At 36.6% G+C, this 27426-nt stretch overlaps 1 protein-coding gene across 1 annotated transcript; it reads left to right on the forward strand.

The window, feature by feature from the left end:
• On the forward strand, window positions 1-27060 carry PDE6C (phosphodiesterase 6C). The gene is made up of 22 exons (XM_027909319.1): window positions 1-1135; window positions 9132-9284; window positions 9399-9488; window positions 9715-9855; window positions 10366-10440; window positions 10529-10593; window positions 10702-10768; window positions 11515-11562; window positions 11844-11993; window positions 12672-12815; window positions 12900-12968; window positions 15948-16094; window positions 16466-16573; window positions 16680-16789; window positions 18810-18897; window positions 19938-20038; window positions 21158-21265; window positions 21835-21898; window positions 22725-22799; window positions 22929-23012; window positions 23869-24022; window positions 26748-27060. The coding sequence occupies exons 1-22, from the start codon at window positions 656-658 to the stop codon at window positions 26798-26800; spliced, it is 2574 nt and encodes an 857-aa protein (XP_027765120.1). The 5' UTR covers window positions 1-655; the 3' UTR covers window positions 26801-27060.
• Window positions 27061-27426: the final 366 nt, after the last annotated feature.

Raw genomic sequence — 27426 nt, forward strand, 5'->3', positions numbered from 1 at the left:
CACTTTATGCATGTAAGCTTAATATTTATTCACTTTCAGTAATCCAGTTTCTATCACTGACTTCCTATTTCAAGTAAAACCAAATTTCGCAATTTAAAAGATTTCTCTGCGACATTCTGTTTTCCTGCCCTTAAGTAACTCCCACAAATACACGTGTGTACATCTGTGCACGTGTCAAATGTGGGATGAGCATCTAGCTGAAATTCCTCATATTAAGTTTTAATGGGAACTTTTGTGTGCGTAGTACAATATATACATACTGCGAATGAAGGAGATAACATACAGGTGTACATATCTACAGATCAGACAAATTTATAAGGTCTCAGAATTAACTGGTTAGTTTAAAATGCTAAAATGATTCCCTGAGGATTTATGAGCTAAGAATGCTCAAGGGTTTAGTGTCCTGACATCTCTTTAATTAGCAGTCTCCAAGATCTCACACTAAGAAGATGCTAAGCCAGTGCCTTCTGTCATATCTCAAGAGTTTCAGAAGGCTTGAAAGCCACAGAGGAAGGTGAATGTATTATGCCTGTGAGCTATACAATATGTACAAAGTACATATTTCTTACTAGTAACAAGTTAGGACTTCTTGCTACCACTCCTGCTTTGATGGTGATGAATTTCTGAAAGAAATCCCAAGAAAAATCCAGCAAAAATGGGTGAGGTAAATAAAGATGCCGTTGAAAAATACTTGGAGAACAATCCTCAGTTTGCCAAGGAGTATTTTGACCGAAAAATGAGAGCAGAAGTACTGGGAAGTATCTTTAACGTGAGCCCTGGAGATGTGAAGGAAGGAGTCAGCTTCAAAGACATGTCTCGTCTGGAGGAATGTAACATAATTTTTGAGTTGATTACAGAAATCCAAGATGAAGCAGGTGTTATGGAAAAGATAGTGCACAAGGCCCTGCAGAGGCTGGCACAGCTGCTGGCAGCTGATCGGTGTAGTATGTTTCTTTGTCGTTCCCGAAATGGTATTCCAGAGGTAGCCAGCAGGCTTTTGGATGTCACTCCAACTTCCAAATATGAGGACAATTTGGTAAAACCAGAAGATGAGACTGTTTTTACTCTGGACACCGGGATAGTGGGATGGGTTGCTCATACGAAGAAATTTTTTAATATACCTGATGTGACAAAGGTAAGTGACTTCTCTTGGGGAATGGGTTTCTGTGCATTTGCTCACTCAGCTTCCTACCCAGGTAAAAAGTCATTCTTCAGAAACATCTCAGAGACACAAATCCAGACCAATAATATGAGAAAAGCATCAGCAGATTGCATAAAATCCAGTAGAATCACATCATGTAGCCTAGTGAGGTATTTCCAGTATCCTCACAGTTGTTGTAATGTCAATGACTATAATAAGGGAGAAGAATATTAGATCAATAGAGACCAGTAAGTATTTGTGTTTCTGTTGAACAAGGCAGGCTTCTATTCTGTTTTCCAGTATGGGCTTGCAAGTGGGCTTATCATTCTGTGCTGCCATACATCTATCTCTGAGTACATTTAATTTGCAGCTTTTGTAATGAAGATGAATCCCTATAAGTAGATGATTGAGGACGCATGCGATGAGGCAAATATATATGTTCAGGTTCAAGTCAGTGTTTGATTTTAAACGGGTCCAATTTTGAGTAGGTCTACTTTCAGAGCTTTTGTTCAGAACCATCTACAGAAGAAGATTAATGAGTCTGACCTGTTCTGATATTTCTGAAGTTCATGTTAAATTTCCACAGAATCACCTTCTGCACTTAAGGTGCTGATAAGGGTTATTATAAATGTTAATTAAAATGATGAGTGACCTAACAAAAATTAAACATGCATGAATGAGAACTGCTTTAGAAACTACTCTGAAATACATGGGGAAACATAAATATGCTTTGACTGTTGAAGATTTCTTTTAAAATAGTTAACCTCATATCATCAAATGGTGACATTTTAGTCTTATGTGGAAAAGCTGAGCATAATCAAATGGTGCTAAGATAATTCTCAAGATGACAGTCTGGATTCTCAGTATTTCCTATACAGTCAATTAAAAATTCCAGGCCATTTCAGAGATAGAAATTACCTCAGTGTCCTAAGCTCAATGTAAATAATAAAAATACTTGTACACTGCCGTTATCTATGCTTTCCAAGAGGTAAACAAAAAAATAATAGATTTTAAAATGCTTACAGTTACAAAGGGCTATTTTCAAAGCTCAGAAACAAATTAAAATATACATATATATGTGAAAGGAACATTCCAATATATAGTAAACTACCTAAGATGTAAATAGGAACCACAGGAGCAAACAGAAGAATGACTGATTTGATAAAACAAATCAGTTGACTTTCAACTGACTGCTAATATGTTTTCTTCAATGACTGCTGTCCTGACAAGAAGAGTCTGACTTACTGCCTCTTACCACCACGTGGGGGGATTGGAGGATAATCCTTCTAAATTCATAAGACTGATTACATGAGAAAAGATCAGGAGGATCAAGAAAGATGTGCCTCCTATCAGACACTGCACTGCTTCTCGACATCATTATGCGAGAGGCGCCCAGAACAGGTCTGCCCAAATGTTTCTATGTTTGCAGTAGGACTTGTTCAAAATTTTGTGGGAGAAATGTCACTTGTATATGCTCACATAAGAGAAATTTTCTGTCCATCTAATCCTGCTAGGTATTTTGCACTCATAAATTAATTCATATCAGCTCAATATCTGTTCAGTTATTCTTCAGTCATTCTGAGGTAATCTTTACTTAGGCACCCATTTACTCTTTTAGGATTACTGAGGTCTATATCATTAAGCACACACTTAAAAATGCAATTAAACCATGGTCCCTTTAATCTACATTTGGTAACTAAATGTCATATAAATATTTACTTTTTATAAGTTAAGTACAAAACTCCCAGAGACTTCTTTGGGATGTTTAAAAACAACCCCAAAGACCCCAAAATTGTCACCATTTCCATTCTATGCGTACAGAATGTTCCTGTCCAAGTCCACACTCCTCACTCAGGCAAAGGTCCCCACTAATGTCATCAGAATCTTTATCTCCATAGGGAACACAGAACTGCAGCTTGTGTTAGTAACATTTAAGGAATATAATTAGTCCATGGCAGCAGAAACAGGCAGCCACTGAAGCCTTTATCATGTTTTGAAAGAATTATTATTTTTCAGTTCACTTCATAACATGCTTTAGTCAAACTAGATTGTCTGCCACCCAAGTTCTGAACAAAAAATTACAAACAGACTTAAGCCAGAGAGGAATTTTGCCCCTATTGCCTTGTCAGAATACAAATTGCACAATGACTACTTCTAGATGGCTATAGTACTTTAAAAATGTCGTGTCTAGCCACTTTCTACTGTTGACACAGTCCATATCCAAACAGCATAGTGCTTTTTAAGTCTTAAGTACATGACAACATTGACAAACCCATGGTGTGACATTTTCATGCTTTAATCATCACGCCTTTATAAAAAAAGTAAATGTAATAAAAGATCAGAACAGCAATAAATCATTGGGGGAAAAATAAATGACTCCACTTTTAGTGCCTGGTAACCAGTTCTTTAGGGATTATCTCCTTCTTCAACCTGGAAAGGTACCCATAAACGTGAGGAAGCTCCTCATCCTGACTAATGCTTCAGAAAAGAAAAGCAGAGGAAGATACAGACCTTCTGTAATTCAATTAGCAGGCAGAACAGTCTCTCCCCACAAGATTATGGACCTGTTGACTGTGAGAGCTAATAGCGTTTAATCCAGGATTTAACAGTTGTGAGAAACAGAAGGCCCAGGCAGGACCCTTATCCTAACAATTTGTCTCACATTACTCCCAGGGTCTAGCAGACTATGTGGCTCGAATATTACAAAGGAAAATAATAGGCTGCATAAAATTTGGTATGTCCATTAATATTCTTTAAATAGTAACTGATAACACAGGCAACATTATAAAGGACAGTAAAATTACCTTTCATTTTTTAGTAAGGCATTATTTCCAAATAAAACTAAGAAATAGTTCAACAAGAAGTATGTCTTCCGGAGAATCAAAATCTCACATTCTCAGATTGTAAGAACCAATAATAAATACTATATATATTTGCTTTAATCCATAATCCATTTAAATTATTACACTATTCCTTTCAATTCAGAGGTATTTGAAGATAAAGATTTAACCGAGGGTTGGAAACTCAAGAAAAAGTATTCCTGGTTTTAGTAGAGTATAAAATTATAAAAATGGTGAAAAAAATGCTTCAAAAGAAGTGAAGGCCTTTGGATTAGAACTATAAAGGGACTGAAATGTTCTGATGCTGAAATAACAAACCCTCATTTTTAGAGGTCCTGTACAAACCCCAGTGAAGTGAAGAAACAAGAGAACCTGGAGACATTCTAACTCAGATTAAGCAGCCAGAGGAGTGATCATTGTGTCACCCAATTTAAACACTGGAAACCTATGATACAAACCAACGTAAATACATCTTCAAGTTGCAAGTACTTGTATCATACCCTTGCAAGCTGATCCAGCTTCAGACTGCAGCTTTACTTCTCTTTAATGCAAGGGTAGGAGAGACCTTAATTCCAGGCCTGTCTGAAGCGGCAGGAGTTTCAGATGGATGTGACTGTGCTGGGCCTCAGATTACAGGCTGAGCTTGAAATGAGGTAGCCTTTTACCTGGGAAGAATGTGCATTGTGAATGTTAATTCCACTCCTCTATTTTATCATCTCGATAATAAAAATCAGATTGTCAGAAATTCACACTCAACACAGAAAATATTAACTGGAAAAATGGAAAGATGTTCCCATCTGTTATAAAGACAAAGGTTCAGTCAGTTTACCAGAAAATATTTTAACACAGAAACAAATTTCTACTAATCGTGCCTTTCAGAAGGAAACACCAAACAATTCTTCCCTTGATTTATTGTTAACAGAGGAAAGCTCCCAAAATTGAAGAAAAAAATGCATGTTAAAAATTAAAAAGAAAAGCTCCCTTTTAGCCTAATTTTCTTGTTTTATGTGAAAAAAATACTTAAAGCAATACAATACAAATACAATTTTAAAAAGTCGCAAAATAGCCACTACATATGGCAAGTAATGAGCAGGCATATCACTGACAAAACTGAAAAGTTCAACCCCCAAGTGCTGTTAAATATATATTAATTTCTACTTGATTCAGTTTCAGAATCCTAGTAATCTTGAAGATAACAAAGTCAATTTGTTCTGTAACGCTAGTAAGTTGCATCTCAAAATGCAATTTACGTCCCCGACAACACACGATTTTTGAAGTGTGGCCTAAGGAATGGCCAACTCATTAACTAATTTGGTTTGGTCATGAATTAGATTGATGACATTTTTGTAGGTAGGTGTTTTTAATTTTCTATTCATTTAAAATTATATCATTATGAAACAAAAAAACATTTGTGAGTTGAAATTAGACTAAGTTGAAGTATGAGATGAAGCAATACAGCACACCAATACCACCTATTGAGTGGTTAAAATTTTGAGAAACCTGAGCTAATGGAAGGCAAACAGTGGAAGAACAAAATATCAGGAAGAGGAAAAAAATATTGCAGAGCTACCAGAAAGAAAACCAGAAACATGTAGAGATAATGCAAGGAAATATGTGCTAATGATGGGAGTATGACACTGGCTCCTCATGTCAGAGGTTCCTGAAGTTCCCATTCCAGTAGTGCTCCAGACCCAGTCCTAGTCATCACACACCCAAAGCATGGTATGTTTAGACCAGTCTAAGCTCATCTATCCAACACAAACCTCTCGCCCAACAGAAGAAAATAGTCATAACTGCAAGGGGGCACAGTAAGCCCTTCTTCCTCTGTGCTTTATAAGGAGAAAGAGGTGGAGAAAAACAGGCATCTACTCTCTTGGCCCTGTCACCTCACCTGCAGTGTAAAGTCTTATCATTTCTGTTCTGTTGGGTCACTTCAACCCCATGCGGCACTACAGGTTTGGGAAACAGTGGCTGGAAGCTGCCCAGTGGAAAAGGATCTGGGAGTGTTGGTCAACACCAGGGAAACGTGAGCCAGTGTGAGCCCAGGTGGCCAAGAAGGCCAAGAAGGACCATGGCATCCTGATTTGGATCAGCAGTAGTGTGCCCAGCAGGACCAGGGCAGGGATCATTCCCCTGTAGTCAGCATTGGTGAGGCCGCATCTTGAATCTCGTGTCCAGTTCTGGGCCCCTCACTACAAAAAACAAATTGAGGTGCTGGAGCACATCCAGAGAAGGGCAACAAAGCTGGAGAAGGATCTGGACCACAAGTCTAATGAGGAGCAGCTGAGAAAGCCGGGGGTGTTTAACTTGGAGAAAAGGAGGCTCAGGGGGAGCCTTTATCACTCTCTACAACTACCTGAAATGCGATTGTAGCGAGGTGGGAGTCAGTCTCTTCTCCCAACGAACAAGCGACAGGACAAGAAGAAAGGGCCTCAAGTTACACCAGGGGAAGTTTAGATTGGATATTAAAAAGCATTTCTTCACTGAAAGGGTTGTGCTAGCAGGCTGTGCTAGGTACGTGCTGATGCCAGTTTAGTGCAAATCCAGGATGTGTTGCACATCTTAGGACATATCTAAAGAACTGAACACTGTATAGTAAATGGCTTGGTATCTCAATTTTAAATGGAGCTAGCAGGAAATGCTTTCAGATGTACTATAGTTAAGGACTTAGCAGCAGATTGTTTTTTCCATCATTTCTTTTTTAAAGCCTGTTTTATAATTTGACTGAGAGCTGAATGTCCAAAACATCACTCTAAAAGACAGTTTGATTCATAAGAGCAGGTTCAAGTAGACTCAGTGTGCACATTCATGTAGTCATGGGAATACCAAGATGTTCTTCGGGCTCTGGTACTGTAGACCACATTTCTTGCTTATTTTTCTATGAACATGATTTCCTAGGCATTGTGAAAAGTAATTTTCTTGGGAAAAAAAAAGAAGGAGTTTATGTTCCCAAGTTAAAATATTTGTTTAGCAGGCTATTCGATTCTTACACCAAAGAGACAGACTGGCATTTTCTGTCTGTTGAGTGAGATTCCCCCTAGACCTTTCTCTGAGAAAAACTGAACACAGCAAACCAGGGAGATATTGTTAGAATTAGAGAAAACATCCCCTTTTCGTGTGGACAATATATTCAAAACTGGCTACGCTTTCCAGGGACCCAAACACAACCTGATCCATTGAGTGCTATTTATAAGGATGACACAGGCTGTCCTTAAGAGAATCAACTCTCTGTAAGGGAGCCCAGGGTGTAAATACAGAAAAGAAATTTAAGAGTTACTTCCAGACATTTAATTCCTTTCACCAAAACTCAGCTCTAGAAGGAAATATAAAAGGCAAATAGAGAAGATGGACTATCTAAAGAGTATGAAGAACTGAAGAGAAAATAAAAACAACCAACCCTAATATTTTGAGCTCATAATAAAATTCAGGCTTCCTTCTCGGGGTTGTGTATGCTATAAATTCAAAATATACTAGAAAAAGTTGCTAGACCAAGGAGGGGGAAAGGAAATTAGGAGGAAAGATCTAAATAACAGACAAAAAAATTTAGTTCTGGCACTGAGTACTGTCATGCTTGATTTTAGGCTCTAGAAAATATTTATTTGTCGGGGTTTTTGTTTAAGTAGCTTTCTATGTAATTTATGAAAGGTGAAATTTCATTAGATGGCATTCTGCAACATTTTCCACCCTACCAGCAAGGAAGACACCTTGAGATCCACCACTCAGATCTCAGCTGTCTAAGCTAATGCAGGAATCAGTAGCAGTAATACTTACCAGTTTTGTGGGTAGACACAGAATAACAAGTCAGTTTCTTTATAAGTAGCTTCACAAATATTTGTCACCAGCAGAGGTAAGGTTTGGGAATCTTGATTCTGGGTGGATGTCCTTAAAACAGGACTCAACAGCACTCTGTTGGGCTTGCTTTGTCCAGCTGCCATTCCTCTCCATGGTGTTCTAATGTAGTGTGACCTTCCCTGGTTACCAGGCCACTTGCTGCCTCCTGACATTCTTATTTAGCACCAGCTGCTCATCACCTTGAGAAATCAGAAGCAGACATGTTAAAGGAAATTCAAGGAGGATCTGCCATTGATTGTAGATAAAGACTTGAGTGCTCATCTCTCTGAAGAAGTCTGAGCACCGCCCTTTAGTAGTGGATATGTGAAGGAATGCAAAAGGCTCAGTGAAGACAGTCTGGCTATTTTAGCTGCTTAGTAGAACCATGTCACTTCTCAGTATGCACATGTCAATAAACTTCAACCCCCCAAATCATAACTCACCTCATTCAGGTGTATTTTCATAATAACATCACAAAACATAACAACCCTTGACAAACAGATTTCCCCAAAAATTTTCAAATCTCTTTTTTTAAGTTAAAGAGAACACAAAAGCCTTTCAAGAAAACATCAAGAATTTCTTCGATATGAGGAAATAAAAATAGGTTCCCATGAAACATGAACTAGCCACTTAGTATTTTTTACATGAAAAATTTAAAATAATAATTTTTGCTAAACCCTCCTAAGCATTCAGTTATGGCTCATTCATTAGTTACATGGTCTTATTCCCACAGGATCACACACACAACAAAAGCAGCTCTGTGTTCTGATCCCCCTAGTCCTATACCCTCCCTTTCACCAGAAGGGCATGTTGGGCTGGGAGCAAGAGGACTGGGAGTCTGGGAGACAGGAAGGAAAAAGAAACAGCTCAGCCAGATTTGTACCTGCAGGATACTCTGCCATTTTAGAATTTTTAGCCAGGACATGGTAGTTTTAAATATTGGGTGTAAATCTCTTACACACAAGCCATATGTATTAGATTCATGGGTAATCAGGGAGCAGTTCTTATTGTTCTTCCATTTTTTCTAGATTTTCACACATTTTTAATTCCTCAGATTCCTCAGCATTATAATAAGGACCTGTACAGAACTTGGTTTCAGAAACTATCTTCATAGTCAACGCCTAAGTTAAGCTTGTATATATAATTCTGCAAGATTGAGTTAAATAATGATAATGGATTTTTTGCAAGTATAAAGCTACTGCAGTGTGAAACTGTGCTCACAGCATTGCAAACAGAAGTTACCAAATGAAATGATCATTTGCTCTTGGCATGTAACTAATTGTTCTGCATTTAATTTGTGAATATTTTTTTTCTTTCAGAACAACCATTTTTCTGACTTGTTGGACAAAAAAACTGGTTATAAAACAGTCAATATGTTGGCAACTCCAATTACACAGGGTAAAGAGGTGCTTGCTGTTGTGATGGTACTCAACAAATTAAATGCCCCTGAGTTCTCAAAAGAGGATGAAGAGGTAATAACATTAAATGACACACAACGATATAGCTTTTAGTTCAACTAGTACTTTGAGTGATTCTATCTCTTGATTTGATACTTTAGTCTTATTTTTGCTTTTTATCATTTTTAGGTATTTAAAAAATACCTCAATTTTGTGTCTTTGGTCATAAGAAATCATCACACATCATATCTCTACAATATTGAATCACGAAAGAGTCAGGTATAGAAGAATTTTTTAATTACAATATTAATTTTTGTGTGAAACCATTATTATTCCCACTGTTTAATATCTTTGCAAGCTTACTGAAGTAAGGATACCATCTATTTATGTTTTCATATGATAACAGTAATGCACCTTATCATTTTGTTCTGGAATGCCTAGGAATGCATGTGTTTATGTTTTCCCACTGTTATGAACATTTACCCTTTTTCTCTTCTGTAAATAGATGCTTTTGTGGTCTGCCAACAAAGTATTTGAAGAGCTAACAGATATAGAACGACAGTTTCACAAAGCACTGTACACTATTCGAATGTACCTGAATTGTGAAAGATACTCCATTGGTCTGCTGGACATGACTAAAGAGAAGGTAACAACTATTTTGCCACCTTGCTAGAAATGTGCTACTCCTAACTTTAAGTCTCAAAGACACAAAGTTACCATCCTTTCTAACCCTTTGGGATAATTTATATAAAATTTAACCATGTTACAAAAATTACATGTGAAATACAAGCGTGGCAAAGGATACAACCATGATAAACATAAAGGCTAATTCTGAAATATTTTTTCCTGTTAATAATGCCATATGAGAAAGGGTAGAAAAGAGAAGTGCAGGTCTGAAATACCTGCCGTCTAAAACAATTAAGCTGTACAAGAGATAAGCTGTCTAGAGATAAGATTCAGATTAGGCTGCAATTTACTGGCAAACATTGCCTGGAATATAATGAACAATGTTTTCTTAATATTGTCTGAAATGTGAGCATAGTAAACTACGAAGAAACAAAAAACAAAACTGCAATCCACAGATGTGATGTTATCTATGAACACAGAACTGATTTGTTTTTTTTCTTTTGCTAAATGCTGTGTATCATTTTCTCAGGAGTTCTATGATGAGTGGCCAATCCGGCTTGGGGAGGCAGAGCCATACAAAGGCCCCAAGACACCTGATGGACGAGTGAGGATATTATTTTTTCTTTTTATGAATCTTAAGTTTGACACTGAGGTTGTACACGTCACCTACGTGTTTTTCTCCTTTCATTTAGGAAGTCAACTTTTATAAGATTATTGACTATCTTTTACATGGACAAGAAGAAATCAAAGTCATTCCGTGAGTATTCATTGGCACCCTGCAAAAGTGTGGGACTTAGATATATTGCTGGGATAGTATAATATGTCTCTATTGTGGAAATAATTTCATTTCACTGTGTCTCTAAAGGTCACCTCCAGCAGATCACTGGTGTCTTATCAGCGGATTGCCAACATATGTTGCTGAAAATGGACTTGTAAGTTGATAACAAAAGTAAAATCTGGAAGTGTTAGTTCATACAGTTGTTCTGATTGAACAAAAAATAAACCAACCCCAAACCTCCACATGACCAAAATCTTCTCCAAAAATACCACGCTGTTCCAGTGTCATTGGTTCCTAGTGAAAGCATGTGAATCAGTAGTCTGGATGGAGACAAGGCCTTAGCACAAACGGCCAAAACATTTGGAAAATTTCCCTCTGATTGTGGTGATATCAGAGGAATAATGTGCGCACCTGATGTCACGTTCCAGGTGTGCTAAATCTCACAACAAAATGTCAAAGTAAGAAAACCATCACATACAAAGTTTTAAAATTTTCTTTTTTTCTCTTATATCTTCTTGTGTAGACAATATAAGTAACTCAAAGTCATGATGTATGATAGCTATTAGTAACCCTACAGTATGTTTAAGAGAGCCCTTAGAACTCAATTATTTCATTCTAGAAACCACCATGTCATTTTAAATTGGAAGTAATTTTCTTAACCCTTATGCTTTTGCACTGTGAGACATCCTACATGAGGGACTTTGTTAAAAACACTCCAGAATGATGTCTGATAGAATATCCACATTTAATTTCACAGGAACAGTTTCAATTTCTCTAGCTAACTAGGATGTTTACTGCTCCTAGCTTAGAAAATTAATTGTGCCTTTTTAAAATATTAGGCTAAGTCTCAATGCACATTATATTCCATTTAAACAATGCCTCATTTTCTTTATGCTGCAGATTTGTAACATGATGAATGCGCCAGAAGATGAATACTTCTCATTTCAGGTAATTCCAGTAATTTTAATAATTATAAATATATAATTATTTATAACTATATGTTTACACATATATGTTTATTATAGAATATAATTAATTATATATATATTCTACAATATAGATATTGTATAAAAATATGCTAATATTTGCCACTAATTAGTTACACAGTTGATTATATAAATAATTTCTCCGTTGTGATGCATGGATCTTGTTGCTGCATTGCTTATATCAATAGCCGTGTTATTACTTTCAAAGAAATATACATTTCCTGGTTTTTGGCTTTCCTACAGAAAGGACCAGTGGATGATTCCGGATGGGTTGTCAAAAATGTCCTGTCATTGCCTATTGTCAACAAAAAGGAAGAAATTGTGGGAGTTGCAACATTTTACAATAGGAAAGATGGAAAACCTTTTGACGAGTATGATGAACAGATCATTGAAGTAAGCTTAATAGCATTAGAGGGTTTAAGGAGCCATGTAATGTTAATTAAAAATATTATAGTAAAAAGTAATTTTAAATGTCTGAAAATTTCCAAATAGGCTGTATTACCGTCAGACAAATGTCTTCCTTCTTCACAATACAATAGTTTCTTAAGAATCAGAGATTTTATTTCCTTTATAAAACCATAAAATTCTGAGTGATCATTTACATCCCAGTAATGAAAAGAAGTCACATAAAATTTTCTTTTTAATCATTTGACTATTTATTCATGGTCACCATGGCTGAGCAGGATGGATGGCATGCTTCTTGCCAATGGATATTGAGCCACAGCGATCATGGGAGTTCACAGAGCATCCATGATCACACGTACTCAGGCAAGATAAGATGCTACACAGTGTATCCAAGTCCACTCACCTGACTTAAGCTTCATAAGCCTCAAAGTCTGGTATATAAAGTAGGAATATGGGACCTTAATTACTAGGCTGAGACAAACAATGTCATTAAAAGCTGTGAGTACTTACGGAACCAGTTGATAGAAGATAAAGGCCTCTCAAAACTAGAGTGGCACACTGCTTTTCAAAGGGCGATACCAAAAAACTGGACCCTATGAAAAGTAAGTTCAGAATGTTCATTTTATTGTCATGGCATGACCTCTGCTTTGTTTGGCTTTGTTCCAGACTCTCACGCAGTTCCTGGGGTGGTCTGTTTTAAATACTGACACTTATGACAAAATGAACAAGCTGGAAAACAGGAAAGACATTGCTCAGGAAATGCTTATGTACCAGACAAAGGCCACTCCTGCTGAAGTTGAATCTATCCTGGTAAGTTTCTGTACACAACCACAAAATTAAAGTGGGAAATTTGCCACACAAAAACCTAATCTTCTTACCCTTTTTCATGTTTAGAAATACAAGGAGAAATTAAATGTAAATAGTTTGGAGGAATGTGATCAAAAGGATCTCATCAGGATTTTGGTAAGTCATTAAAATGAAAATTCTGGTCATGTATTTCTATCAGGCAGTAGCATGTCCTCATTGTAGAAGAAGTTGTGTATAGCCAAATCCTGATTAATACAACTGACATTAGCTATCAGTGCCACAGGCTGGGTGGAGTTGATTTAATAATACACGCTCAACCTCTACCGCCCCTGTATGTGTAGACCCCACCGTTACCTACAGGGAAACATTCTGTCCCAAATATCCATCAACAGACTTAGAGAGTCAAGGTCATATATCCAAGTGTTTATATGAATTAACATTTAAAGTGCTTAACTTTTTAAAATATCCATGGAGAAAATGCTATATCTATAATTGAATTTATTTAATTTTGAAAATAAAAGAAGGGATATTGAAGTGAGGCCACTTTCATTCTCAGTAAGAGTATGTAGGAGTAATGTAGGAGTGTCAGTGGAACAAACCTACTTTCAGATTAATTTTCCTGCATTTCCTTAGGCAGAGAAGTTCAAAGACAGCGATCTGTGACTTCACAGTGACAAAACAGATTTGACCTAATCAGGTCTCTGGTCTATTACTCTGGTACTACTCAACCAAAAATGAGTAGTTTCTTTTCCAGACTGTGCAGTCCTCTGGGTGCCTTAGTATTTCAACTTAAAAAAGAAGTGCCTTTTTGAAAGAAAACTCCTATTTTTTCCCATTTAGTGCACTTCTTTTCTTGTGCAGCAGTCCTGGAGCACATGCACGGGCCTATTTTATCTGAAAAAACCCTCAAAGATGTGCTCCAGGAAAACACTGAATGAACTTCCACTCTTAATAGATCAAAACTGAGCTAGGCTGATGAAAAAAGGTCAAATATACACAAATCTGTTGATTTGCTGTACCAACCACTTCACATATTTCCTCCTATTACACCACATTTGCTGATGTACACATAGCCATAGGGAAAAGACCTCTTGAAACTATTTTTAGCTATGTACATGTGCATGCTGGAATGCATTGGTGTTAATGTTTTACTGGCTTCCACGAAACAGATGCTCAGACAGCTTGCAAGGGGTGAAATAAAAAAAACATAAACAGACAATGTGTAGCTTCACATACCTGTTAAAGGAAATTTAATTTGGCTGCATGCAAAACTGCAAAAAATAATAGATAAACATTGTAAAATTTCAGGTAGAGCAAAACCTGAGTATTATGGTTAAGACTCCAAATGTGAAAACATAATACTGGCATGATTTTTAAATCTCCAAAAAGCAATTAAAGTGGGTTCTCTCAACATTGTGAAGTCACAAATTCAAAGGTCTCATATCATCTGCACTTCCAAGGCTACATGCTTTATCCTATTATAAGACCTGGAGCCCCAGATAGCTAATGGGATAAAGCAGGTGTTTCTAGATCTGATGATTCACAAAGTAATGGGTCTTAAAGCACCACTTGTCTACGTTTCTTTGTCCTTGATCTCTGATCTGCGTAGATACAAAGGAAAAACCCAGGGAAAAGGAAATGGATGTTTAGCCTTATCTGTTGAAATATATGCATACATTCAGTCATCTTTTTTTCCTTAGCCAAAAAGTGGAAATCATTTATAGATTGCTATGGAGGAAGGCAGTCAGTGTGATAATATAAGCTATTCTTTGTGTTGCATCAGACTTCCTTAATTCTTTAAAATATTATACTGCTCCTCCTAGGCTGTGGGATACACAGATGAAGAGTGTTATAGAAGAGTTCACAAGTGGTGCTGGGCTTCTTAGCTTTGCTATCTCCTGCATCTTAGAATTTAGTATATGTTTCATGGAGGTTCTTCAGTATAAACTGGACAAAGCTCTGTATCTGCCCTTCAGAGAGAGAAAAATCACAGAATGGCAACCAGACAACTTCTAATGAAATTTAGAACATGGGACAAAGGTTACGTACTTACACAGTCTACTACTTCTGGAATGATCCCTCATTTTCTTCAGAGGTCAGACTGTTTGGAATAGACTGCTGTAAACTACAGAAAGGGAGAATCACCAGCAACTACAGCACTAGAAAGTAAATGACTTGAAGGGATTTAAATAAGCCATAATAACCATACATACTATATGCTTGGTACATTTAAGAATTGTAACAATTTTTGCTTTGTGCATATACTGAGATCATTCAGTAGGGAAGCAGTCAAGGATTTACTTCACCAGACAAACAATAACATAAATAAGACTTGTGAGTTTTTTAATCTGATCTTGTAGGCTTTTCCAGTCCAGTTTCTCTGTGTCAAATCAACCTTACAGCTTTGTCTATTAAGTGTATATAGATTAGTACAAAGAGAGACTGTCACAGGAGAAAAGGTAGGACAGACCTATTTTGAGAGCGGGTTAAGGAGCAGAAACAAACAGCTAACACTCCAGAAGCCAAAAAATGTACAGGAACCTTTGCTTGCCTATAGTGTTTCCAAGACAAGACAAGGCTATGGATAGGCAGGCATGCAAGGAAACCCTCTGGTAAAAATAAAATGCTGTTGCTATGCTTTATTCAACTGTAATAGTAAAAAATGTTTTGGTCTAGACAGGTTGGTTTTGGTCACTATATGCTTCACTATTAATAAGATCCAAAAGGGAAGAACACTTAGTGAGAATATTTTTGGTTGTGAAAAATATGAACTGTAGCCTGGAGAACAGGCTAAAAGTGTGAGAATCATTGGATTCTATACCAGGAAGGAGAATTTCCAAGGCCCAAGGTTTCTAAACTAAGGAAATGTTGAGATGGTCACAACAAATTGTGTTGGAATTCATAGTAGGAAGAAACTGCCCAAGGCTTTTATTTATTGTCTTTGAGAAGAAAGCCAGCAGTATCACAACTGTGTTTCATGACTTAATACACATTAGTTTATACTGACACCTGAGGCCTTTGAAGACACAGTAAGCAAACTTTCCTTGAGCAATATTTCTACTGAAGAAAATGAAAAAAAGCATTTCCAATTTTGTTCTTGCCAGAAAACCCCTTGTTTTTGATTTTTCCTAACAGAAAGAAGAATTACCTGATCCAAAAGATTTAGAACTGTATGAATTTCGCTTCAGTGACTTTCCTGTTACAGAGCATGGCCTGATAACTTGTGGAATACGACTGTTCTTTGAGATAAATGTTGTTGAAAAGTTCAAAGTCCCAGCTGAGGTTTAGTTTATTTTTTCTTGTTTATATTTATTTTTAAATGGCTGATCTTAGTTACTTTATTCTAGAAGTAGCTAATACTAAAATATTAGCGGTATGGTTAGCAACCTTCCATTTTTAATGAAACATTTACATATTTGCCATAAAAATGTAAAACTAATCTTGAATTGTGTGAGCTATACAGGAGATTAAATCAACATGTATTTATATAAGAACAATTTGCTGTTTCAATGTTTATTCAATGAAAAGCATTTATTTTCAAAGAACTGGCACATTATTACAGTAAACTCATAGTATATTCCAGTAATTTTATAGGAATTCCATTGTTTTGTTTCAATTAACAGCACAGCCTTAATCACTTTTGCTCCTAACAGGTTCTTACAAGATGGATGTACACAGTCAGGAAGGGTTATCGAGATATCACTTACCATAACTGGAGACATGGATTCAACGTGGGACAAACAATGTTTACTCTGCTGATGGTAACCTTGCTAATATTAACCTTACATTAACTATTTAGCTTTCTTTCAGTTCCAAATGGAAAATTCAGGAAGACACACACTTGGAATTTTCTGTTTTCTTTTACAGACAGGCAAAATAAAGAAATACTATACTGATCTAGAAGCCTTTGCCATGGTTGCTGCTGCTTTCTGCCATGACATTGATCACAGAGGGACCAATAACTTGTATCAAATGAAGTAAGTACAAATGCTCAAAAACATGGTAATGTACTACTTTTAGTGCCAAATGAAAAACAAATGTCAAACCTTGCAAAAATATAAGGTATGCATTCCATATTCATCTGACATGAATAAATAATTATGCTACAGAAGCTTTCTGTTTCAGAGCACTTCAGACAGCTTGAAACTCAAAGGCAAAATGCAAAAGTAGAATCTTAGAAGGGTCTCCTGATGCTGCAATTCATTTTTAAGAGACACTAAACTCTAGCAATGTAGCAGACAGAACTTTGTGCACGAGGCCATAAGGAAATGAGAAAGGGCATTTTGACTTTTTCAAGACAAGGGCATAAGCGCTTCTCTGGAGAGGGATTCAGGATGTGACACAGACAAGGGCCAGTTTAGAGTGAGACAGGATTTTTTCCTCTCTTTTCCACTGCCTAATATGACTAGCTCAGTTGTTCCTTCTCACGCTCAGTTTCCTAACTGATGTAGGTCCTTTCCTGAGGTGTAACCTCTTCATGTTATACAGGATTCTGAGCTAACAAGCCTGAGTTTACCACTGAGTCCACACGGCCAGAAGTTACATATCATGAGGTTCAGCTTTGCAGTTCATGCTCCCTCTTGTCCTGAGAAAATACTCTAAAGGATTTCTTTGTGTTTTTTACCTTGTTTGTTAGGAAACAATATGAATTAGCAGATGCTTGTTATAAAAGAATATTAATTAATTTTAAACTTACCTTTGTATTACAAAAATACATATCATAGGGAGACTCACTCTTGTTCTGAAGAGTGAACAATCTACCATTTAGTCTCTTCCGTGATCTGTGAGGCCTTGTTTCCAAGTGCTAGCCAGAGAACACAGCTTTCTTAAAATGTCATGTGTACCAGAAGATTATACTTTTCTGACTACATTTTCCACCAGCTATATCTCCAGAGTGACTGATCCTCCCCCTCTGACCCTGAATACACTCCTCACAGGAGAGGCATTTCAGCCTGTGTGCTACAACAGTGACGCAGGGGGATTTTCTGATTATTCCCAGGGATTCTCCAGGTGACGTAGGACAGAGAGAATGACAGACATTGATTCTTATTCAGTGGACTGCCTCTCATCCAAACAAGTCTAAGGTGGGGTTTAAATCCTCCTACTGTGGTCTTCCCTAGTGGAAATCCCTCTATGTGAGGTCATATGCAGTATACGCAGTAAAGCTATTTATAAAACTCATTAGGCTTTACCACAACAATCTTAGTCACATCAGAAAATACAGGTACGATGTAGTCCGCCAGGCGTTATCTGAGGAACACAGCTATTAGCTGAGGGAAGAAAGGAGGAAAATACAGTTCTACACGCAGAACCACCTGGAACCCTTGTAGGCAGGATACTTCTCCCTTCATCCCATCACCACAGTCTGATGAAGAATTTCCTCTGCTTGAAGCTTCGTCCAATGTCGGGGGAATGCTTTCAGTTTTGTGATAAGACTGAACACACTCAAGCTGTCAGGACTTTTGTGGTCCATAAAACGGTGATTTTGGGGGATGGGAGAAGCTCAAGGGCATTAGAGGACTTAAACTCCATTATACTGGTATTTCAGATTTAATTTACAGTTAACTAGAATCCCAGGGAACATGACCCAATCATTACAGACATACAAGAGTTCAAAAGCCATGCCACAGAATAAACACTAAAGGATTGATAAAAGCTATTTTTAAGGCAAGCAGGAGTGGTGTAGATGATACAAACAGTGAAACTGAACATGTAAGATAAAATAGAGGCATATATTAAATAACACACTTTTGTGTTTTGAGGTATCTAACACCACCTTCAGTGGGCATTGAACACCCACTGCTCTCCAATTTCCATCATCATTCATTCACAAAAATGAAGGCAAGTTGGATTTTTCCTCCACATCATAACAATGGTTAATGTATACAGATTAAGCTATGGAACATGGAGACCAGAAGCATTTTAACCATATACATGAAACCTGAATAAAAACTATTGACTTCAGAATAATACAAATAATTGCTTATTTTTCAACAGGTCAGCTGCTCCACTGGCAAAACTTCACGGCTCTTCCATTTTAGAAAGGCATCATCTAGAGTACAGTAAAACCCTGCTGCAAGACGAGGTACGTCTCGGACATTCTGCTCACTGGGATCAACACAAAAGATCCACTTAGGTCACAGTGTTCCAAATTTCACTGGGTCTCATTCATTCCTCTATGTCCAGATTAAGAAACTATGCTAAAATTCAGAAGTTTAGGCCAAATTCTTACACATTTTCCACTTTTAGAGAAACATCAGTAATTTCACCAAAAAAAGACTCACTGCAGATAGAAAAGCTTTTCTTCTGGGCCTTACTCACATGCCCACAGGCCCTTCTCCAGTGGGCACTGGCCTTCCTGCCCTCCTCAGTGCCAGGCTCTGGCTGCAGCTAAGGAGACAATTTACACTCTTTCCTATGTATTTTCCACAGAAACAAGCGATTTAAAGCAAGCCATGCATGCATGCGCCCCTTCCATCCCTTGTTTACAGCAGCGTGGCAGGCACCCACTTCCACCCTGATTTTCCACCTCTAATCCCTGTGATGAGGCTGTTGCCTGACCTCATGAGGTCACGGAATAAATCCTTATGCTAAGCATTTGTTCATTGAAAATGAACAAACAAAACACCTTTACCTTTATTGATGTCGATGTACTTTTTCAAATGTGAGATGCTGGGGATCAACTCCTGCCCTTGGCCAAAGCAGTTGTCAGGACCTCTGTAGGCTCTCACCAGCAGCATCGCTGGTCCCTCTGCTCACACAGCCATTGCCTCTTCTGTTAAAGAAAGAAATAAAGCCAGGACACTCAGAAAACTGCTGAGTGTGATGGTCTCATTCCCTTTGCCTGAGGAAAAGTACATTGCACTTACCATGGTAGGCCCTTAACACCACTGCAGGCAATTGTGCCAGTCCAGCTTAGCAGGAGGAAAAGGTCTCTACTAGAAAGCTTTAAAAAAGCCTAGGACGATTAGATTTATGGAATGTAAATTTTTAATTTGTAACATTATTTTAATTTAGGGACTGTAGTTGGCCAGTTTTGTTATACTATGCTGTGAGAACCTGTATAGTACAAATCAAAGACAGTGTTATAAAAGGAATTGAATTCATAAACTTTCCACCTTGCAGAGTTTAAACATCTTCCAGAACCTAAATAAGCGCCAGTTTGAAACCGTCCTACACTTATTTGAAGTTGCAATAATAGCAACTGACTTGGCTTTGTATTTCAAGTAAGTACTAAATTCTGTGTAACTCTGTACTGAAAAGAAGTCAACCCTATAGAATGTATAACTGTAATTTTTAGTTGTTTATATGCAGAATACAAAGATGTTTATATGCAGAGCATAGACCTTTACTTAAAATTGTTATTAAGTCTAATTATCGTAAAAACCAAGACATTCTTAGATTCATTATAAGCTTACAAATTAGAGAATACATAAATGTATACAATATTTCATATAAATTCATTAGGTCATTCCAATATGCTTGAGTTACAACAAACACTGTATTCCTGAAGTGTGGATTTGGAAGCCTAATCATAAGGTTGTGTGCATATGTGATATTTAGCATACCATACAGTAAATACACTGAACACAAGTATGCTGAAAATGAATATGCTGGTTTGAAAAAGCCCTATGGACATCAAATGACCCCAGTGCTAAATATGCCAAAGACTCCAGCTATCAAATCATCCATTCTGTTCCTAAGTTAGTGACTTAATGTGCTTTTATAATGCTTATTTTCTTTAAAGATATATGGAGTCTTTTGTTTTATGACAAAAGGCTCTAGGACAATTTAAAGTCAGAAGACAGGCAAAAATTCAGTAAGTTGTTTAATAGCAGTTATTAAATAACAGTGCTTCCATTTTTTCATTGATTCTAAACAAAAATTAGAAGATTAATAAAGAATAGCAAGACACTTTTTATGTTTTTGAAATTTCTTCTTAGTCAGGTCTTAGTAATTCTTTGGATTTTTGACGGGAGGAAGTGAAAGAATATTTATTAGTATTTCCTTCACTTTTCCCAGCTCAGTATGGTACAGAAAGTAATGCACATATAATGCTAAAGAAATAAGAATGCAAAGCCCAGCTTAATATGAAGAGGTAGGAAACTGTCTATTTGTTTCTGTGTCAGAATTCTGACACATTGCATGTCAGCAGTATATAGCAAATTCTAAATGTCTAGGTTACCTGAAAAGTTTGAGTTCAATGGGAGGGTTTCACTTTGATACTACTACAACTAGGATGTTAGTTTGGAAAAGCATAAATATAGTAAATATGGTTTTCAATTTCATTTTTAATGCAGTAACTTATGTTCTCTAATATATGTTCTATTGGTATGTTTTAACAGGAAAAGAACTATGTTCCAAAAGATTGTGGATGCAATTGAAAAAATGGAAACAGAAGAACAGGCAATTAAGTACATATCTATTGACCCAACAAAAAAAGAAGTCATCATGTAGGTGGTCAATATTTTCCTCTTTATGCAAACAGTTATCTAGAACTAGATTTTGGGCTCCTAAACACGCAAATTAAGACTTGGTGTTATCGTCCAATGACAAGCATAGCCCTGATTTTAACATAGATGTTTAAAATTTTCTCAAAATGTGCATCCATCTGCATCTTGGATATTGAAATTAATTTTAAATTCTAGACTTTTTTTTTTTTTTTAAATAATCACCCTAACTATCACAGAATCACATAATTGTTAAGTTTGGAAGGAACACTTGCATTTAGTCCAACTCCTCTGCCACAGCAGGGTCACCTAAAGCACGTTACACAAGAACGTGTTAAGGTGGGGTTTGAATGTCTCCATAAAGGAAGAATCCATGACTTCCCTGAGCAGCCTGTTCCAATGCTCTGCCACTCTCAATGTATATTTGTTCTTCCTCATGTTCAGGTGGAACTTCTTGTGTTTTAGTTATTCGCCATTGCTTCTTGCCCTGTCACTGGGCAGCACTGAAAAGAGCCTGGCACCATCCTCTTGACACCCAAAACTACACTCATTTTGGTTTTTTGTTTTCGAAGGGCTATGATGATGACTGGATGTGACCTGTCTGCAATAACCAAGCCTTGGGAAGTGCAGAGTAAGGTAGGTACTTTTGAAATTGACAATACTGCATTTAATTTACTCTCCGTTTTACTGCCCATCTGGTGTACGATCAGTACAAAAAAAAATTTAACATATTTTGATACATACCCAAGTACCTGTTGCTTTCAGAAAAGAACCTCTACCTTTGTCACTGTGAGTGTAGGTGTTCCATGACATCTCTCCTCAACCACTCCACAGGCTGCCAACCCTTCTCTACTTGTCCTTCCTCTAAAACTGGCATCCCCAATTCTGGTAGCTGTTCTAGCTACGCTTAAATATCATTGAAGTTATTTTTGTGCTATACAACTTTTACTACTTTCCAGCTATTTTTAAGGTACAGCCTTAACAACGCCATGGTTTGAATTGTGTCTGTTCTGTAGATCTTGGTGCCATTGTGAAGCCATAGCTTAACCATGCTAAAATAATTCTGTAATACAGCATGGTACGTAAGTACTTCAAGTACTCCAGTAGTTACTGACCATCCTGCTGAAGCTCATCACTTACAGGAAGGAATATGTTTTAACAATGCATAATCAAAATACAGCTTTAGGATGCTTGTGAAGTCTTCTTAAGTCCTATATATTACAGTACTACAAGACTGATATGTTGCTAATATTGCCTTGTTTCCATTGACAATAATCTGTCACCTACTCAGCATGCATCAAAATATTGTTAATTTGCTGGGAAAAGCCTTAAGTACAGCAGAGAGTACTGCTGAAAAAAATTGACAGGTTTTTTTTCCCCTGTTTTCTGGAAAGCCTTGTTCTTTTATTTATTTAAATTTACTGCTTTCTGTTGATAATTCCACTGAACTGTGATTATTCAGGTTGCCCTCATGGTTGCAAATGAATTCTGGGAACAAGGTGACCTGGAACGAACTGTGCTCCAGCAACAACCTATTGTAAGTACTAAATAATTTAACTGCGTTAAGCAATATTAACTGTCATTAGAACATGTATGATGCTCACTAGATTGTTCTACCAAGAAGCATGATATCTACATATTCTAAATTACTGCTCTTCTGTTCTAGCCTATGATGGACAGAAACAAAGGAGATGAACTACCTAAGCTCCAAGTTGGTTTCATAGATTTTGTGTGTACATTTGTGTACAAGGTAAGAGTGACTGTTTTTTGTTTTCCTACTGCAGCAGTTCTGATGGAACAATTAGTGACAAGCTGTTGCAGCTAAAAAATTCTAGAGAGAAGCAGGACTCTTGGTCACAGCGTGAACAACCATCACAACTGTCATAATTTTTCAAAGATTTCAAATTTTCAAAGAATTGCTCCCATAGAGCAAATGCAAGAGATGTGAAGCAAATTCACATAAAGGGAAGATCCCAGTGAAACTTGAGGGTGCTGAGGTTTTGTTATTGCCCTGAACGACTGAGTTACAAAGTCCAGCTTGATTCTTCACAGTCCCATTTAATATAAGCAACAGTACAGAAAGCAGTTAATGGCACAGCAAAGGGAATAGAAAACTTGAAATACTCCAGACGAGTTGACATTCTGTACCTTCTGTAAGGCACTGAAATGTCAGCATTATTAATCCCTGTCTAGTTTTTTATATTATCCCGAAAAGTCATGCAGAAAAGTGACATGTAATATTTTAACATCTTCCAATATAGCCTCATCTGCTTGAAATATACTACAGGATAATAGACTTTTTAATTGTATCCTGATAACTATACAATAAAACATCATGTATGATATTTATAGTTGTATTATAAGAGTCAGACTATCGTATGTGGGATTGGGGAAGATACTAAAATGTGCAGTATACAATTACAGCGTTTTCCTAACAGACTATTTGCACAACAGGGCATTATTATCCCAATAGGGTATTTCCAACAATATGCCTTAGAATTATAGAAAAATTACATGCTTTCTCAGCAGTATTTCCACAATCTCGGGTTTTACAACTCTTCAGTGCTTTCAAATTTTTAACTTACTATTTTAAATTGTTTGCACAGGAATTCTCAAGGTTTCACAAGGAAATTACACCTATGTTTGACGGTCTTCAAAACAACAGGGTTGAATGGAAAACACGAGCTGATGAATATGACGAGAAGATGAAAGCTATTGAGGAACAAAAGAAAAAGGAAGAAGAAGCAGCAGCCCAAAAAGGTTAAGTAACTTCTTAGATTTTCATTTATATATATTTGTAAGGCAGTCAACGTATTCTCTCTCTCTCTCAAATTCACACACACAGTTCACTTGTGCAATATTCTACTAAACTTTATACTAATGGTATGCAAGTCCTCAATTTGCTAAATTAGCTCTACTTTTACTTGGAAGAGGAGTAAACTCTAAAGGTGACACAAATCCAGTATGTTGACCTCAATTTTCTAAACTGCATGATTATATAAAATATGACCATCAAAAAAGTGAAGGGAAAGTAAAATTTCTTTTGCCTAAAGACTTAAAATTGAATGTAATGAACTTGAAATACTAGAGATGTATTAAAATTCTGTGTGGCACCAGCCCCAAATGTATTCAAGTGCTTTGTTTAAGCTGAAAATGAAAAACATAAGGGAATGGAGGGTGTGCATTTGGGACATAAAAAAGCAGTGCAAATCCCCAATTCTCTTCCAAGTTTAAGATAAAGCTTTGGGCTCTAGTTCCCTACCACGAGTTTCTTGGCTGAGATACACTCTCTCATATTACAAATTTAACACTAATCTTCCAAAGACAGTCCAAGAAGTCCTAAAACTGAAAGCATGGTTCTGCTTATCCTAACCTAGAAGAGAATCTGATTTTACAGAAACTGAGAACCTATCACTCAAGTGTAAGAGCCAAATGAGTCAGTTATTTTTATTCTGTAATGCATGTGGAACAGCAGGTCAATAGCTCTGCCAATCAACTGAGATGACTGACAAGGTTGAGATTAAAACAAAACCATGTGTGATTAAGCCAGAGTGATTGCCAGCTAATTTGAAGAAGAAAAGTTAGTCTGTGTTTCACATTTTTAAAGCATAAACCAGTACTGAATAATTTATTTGTTTATCAGTGTCTGTGGGAAATAGGTGAGTATTCTTCACATTTCACACAAAAGAGAGGCTACTCAAGGCCACCCACCACTGTCAGTGTGTGAAGTGGAACCAGAATTATTGCCTCCTAAAAAAACAGATACCAGGTTAAAATAAAATTAAAAAAAAAAAAAGTTATTGCAAAGTGGTTTAAAAAGTACTGTAAATTACATGATTTAATCAAAGCAGATTTTTGGAAAAGTTTAATAAAATGAGTCAAGTATTTTGGCCTGCTCATGCCGATACCACTTACGCACACTTTCACAGCAATTACACCCTCCAAATTGTTTCCCAAATTTATTTTCCATGACACTTTTTTTTCCCTTGAACTTACTCATATAGTTTTATTTAAGATTAATTTATTGCTGAGAACCAGCTGGTTGTCAGTATGTAAAAAGTATTCTTTCCCTTACACTGGAATGTAAGCATCTGAACTTCACAGAAGTATCAGCAAGACAAAATAAAACAACCTGGGATCTCCTTATTCAACTTTGAACCTCCTTACATATTTGCTTTCTTGGCAAAGAGTATAGTTACTAAAGTCAGAGCCCATGCCCTTAAGCATAAGCTCCTTAAATAAAAATGAAATAATACTTCTAGGAAGATTTGGGTATTTCTACTCTCACTTGAAGTTAGGACCATCTTAGAACACTGGTATTTTGGAATCACTTAAGTCACTGACTTAGGAAGTATTTTCCCACAGGGAAAACAGCCAAGCTCTTTGCAGAAGCCAAAGATCTGGCCTTTGCATAGAATAACTGGCATCCCAAAAAGAAAGGGAATTATACTGCATCTTTTTAAACACACACTGGAATGAGGCCATGCACATTTGTGAAGAATAGATGTGACACTGTCAAATCAAGGCCAAGTAAATATATGGGTTTGCTAAGTTAGTTCATACAAATAAGAATTTGATACATGCTGAACCATGGTGGTTTCTCTAGATCACACTGACCAGGCTATTCTTAGACATTCAGTAGACAAAAAACAAAATAAACATGTTTGCTGAACCACTACAGTGGAAAGTTCAGAACAGAAAGCAGAACAGAGTATTAAACTGAGAAAATCAAATATATAGTTAGTAACATAGTGTTAATTATATCCACAAATTACAGAGGGTAGGACACTGATCATGTGACATGTTTCAATGCAGGTGGAAAGGGTCGAAAATGACCTAGTAACATGGTGATCCACAGCTTTCAAATGTAAGTTTTAATTCTAATATTGGTATCTTACCTTAAATGAACCTGGAAAAGCAATTTATTACATTGAAAGAATCTTAACTATGACCAATGAACATCTGTGGAATCATTTGAGAGAGATAGTAACAGAATCAGTAGCTACAGATAAAAATATAAAAACCATCTCTCTCTCTTAACCAGTAATTACAAAGGGATTCACGCAGGGTTGGATAAAGGTTTATGTAATTAGGTCAAATTAAAGTTTTTGTATCATCTGCTTCAAAAATAGATTCACAGATTATATTGATCCAAGAGTTCCTTTCTTTTGCATGGCTTGCATTCCTCAGTTTTGTATGTGTGGGACAGTCATATATACTTGACTGCTGAAACTTTCCAGTAAGAGTGGTTCAGTGTGTGTTTGGTCCTTTGCGAAATGTTGGTATCCACTCCTACACTATATGCACATATGTATATATAAAGTGTCATTGTTTCATATTTCTATTTCCCAGACAAGCAGTGAAATTTCAGAAGGTCAAACACACACAATATGCATAAAACAAAGGCAACACCTCTACAGCAAGAAATTAAAGCAGCTAAAATTAACAGAAAATACTCACTTTACTTTTCTTATCTGTTTTTTAGCAGAAAATCCAGCAGCCGAAGAACCAAAATCCAAAACATGTGTAGTTTTGTAATTCTTTGTCTCAGACACTGTTCCTGCTACAGAAAAGACATCTAGAAAGAACTTCAATGAACCGCAGTGGATTTCTGCTTTGCATAGAATAGTATATAGATTGATCTCTTAACAATCCTCTTAAAACATTTGCCATTTGTTGGAAATAATTTTTAATGAAGTAAAAAAATGGTTACAATTAAAAACTGAAAATAATAACAGTGTGAACTGTGCACTCTAGGTATTTCTCCATGTCACTCAATTTACATAAAGAATTTTTATTAAAATAGGTCATTCTGCACACTGTCCAGAAAAAATGCAATTTTTGGCAGATCTATGAAATTATGGAATGAAAGCTCATGTGTACAATTCAAACAAAAAATCCAACTTTTGCTACTTGTATATTTAGATTTTTATATTAGGTGTCTTTCCTTAATCTGGAATTCCATCTTTTTCCTTCATTCCCAATACCATATAAAGTTCTAGAGTAAACATCTCCTTCACTTTAGGAATGCTCAACACAATTCCCTGGCTCTATTTATAAAAAGGAGTGTGTTTTTTCAAAAACACTGTGTTTTTTCAAAATTACCAAGGATAAATCTGTAAATTGTAGCCATCACTCAGAAAAACCACTCTTGATTGTATGCA

The sequence above is a fragment of the Empidonax traillii genome, unplaced genomic scaffold, assembly GCF_003031625.1.
Source record: "Empidonax traillii isolate 1590-97213 ecotype Southwest subspecies unplaced genomic scaffold, ASM303162v1 scaffold27:size3997909, whole genome shotgun sequence".
NCBI classification, from domain to species: domain Eukaryota; kingdom Metazoa; phylum Chordata; class Aves; order Passeriformes; family Tyrannidae; genus Empidonax; species Empidonax traillii.

Coding starts and splice junctions, on each gene's coding strand:
- PDE6C (XM_027909319.1), top strand. CDS start 656: ATGGGTGAGGTAAATAAAGATGCCGTTGAAAAATACTTGGAGAACAAT. Junction 1,136..9,131: donor ATATACCTGATGTGACAAAG/GTAAGTGACTTC, acceptor TTTTTCTTTCAG/AACAACCATTTTTCTGACTT. Junction 16,790..18,809: donor AATAACTTGTATCAAATGAA/GTAAGTACAAAT, acceptor ATTTTTCAACAG/GTCAGCTGCTCCACTGGCAA.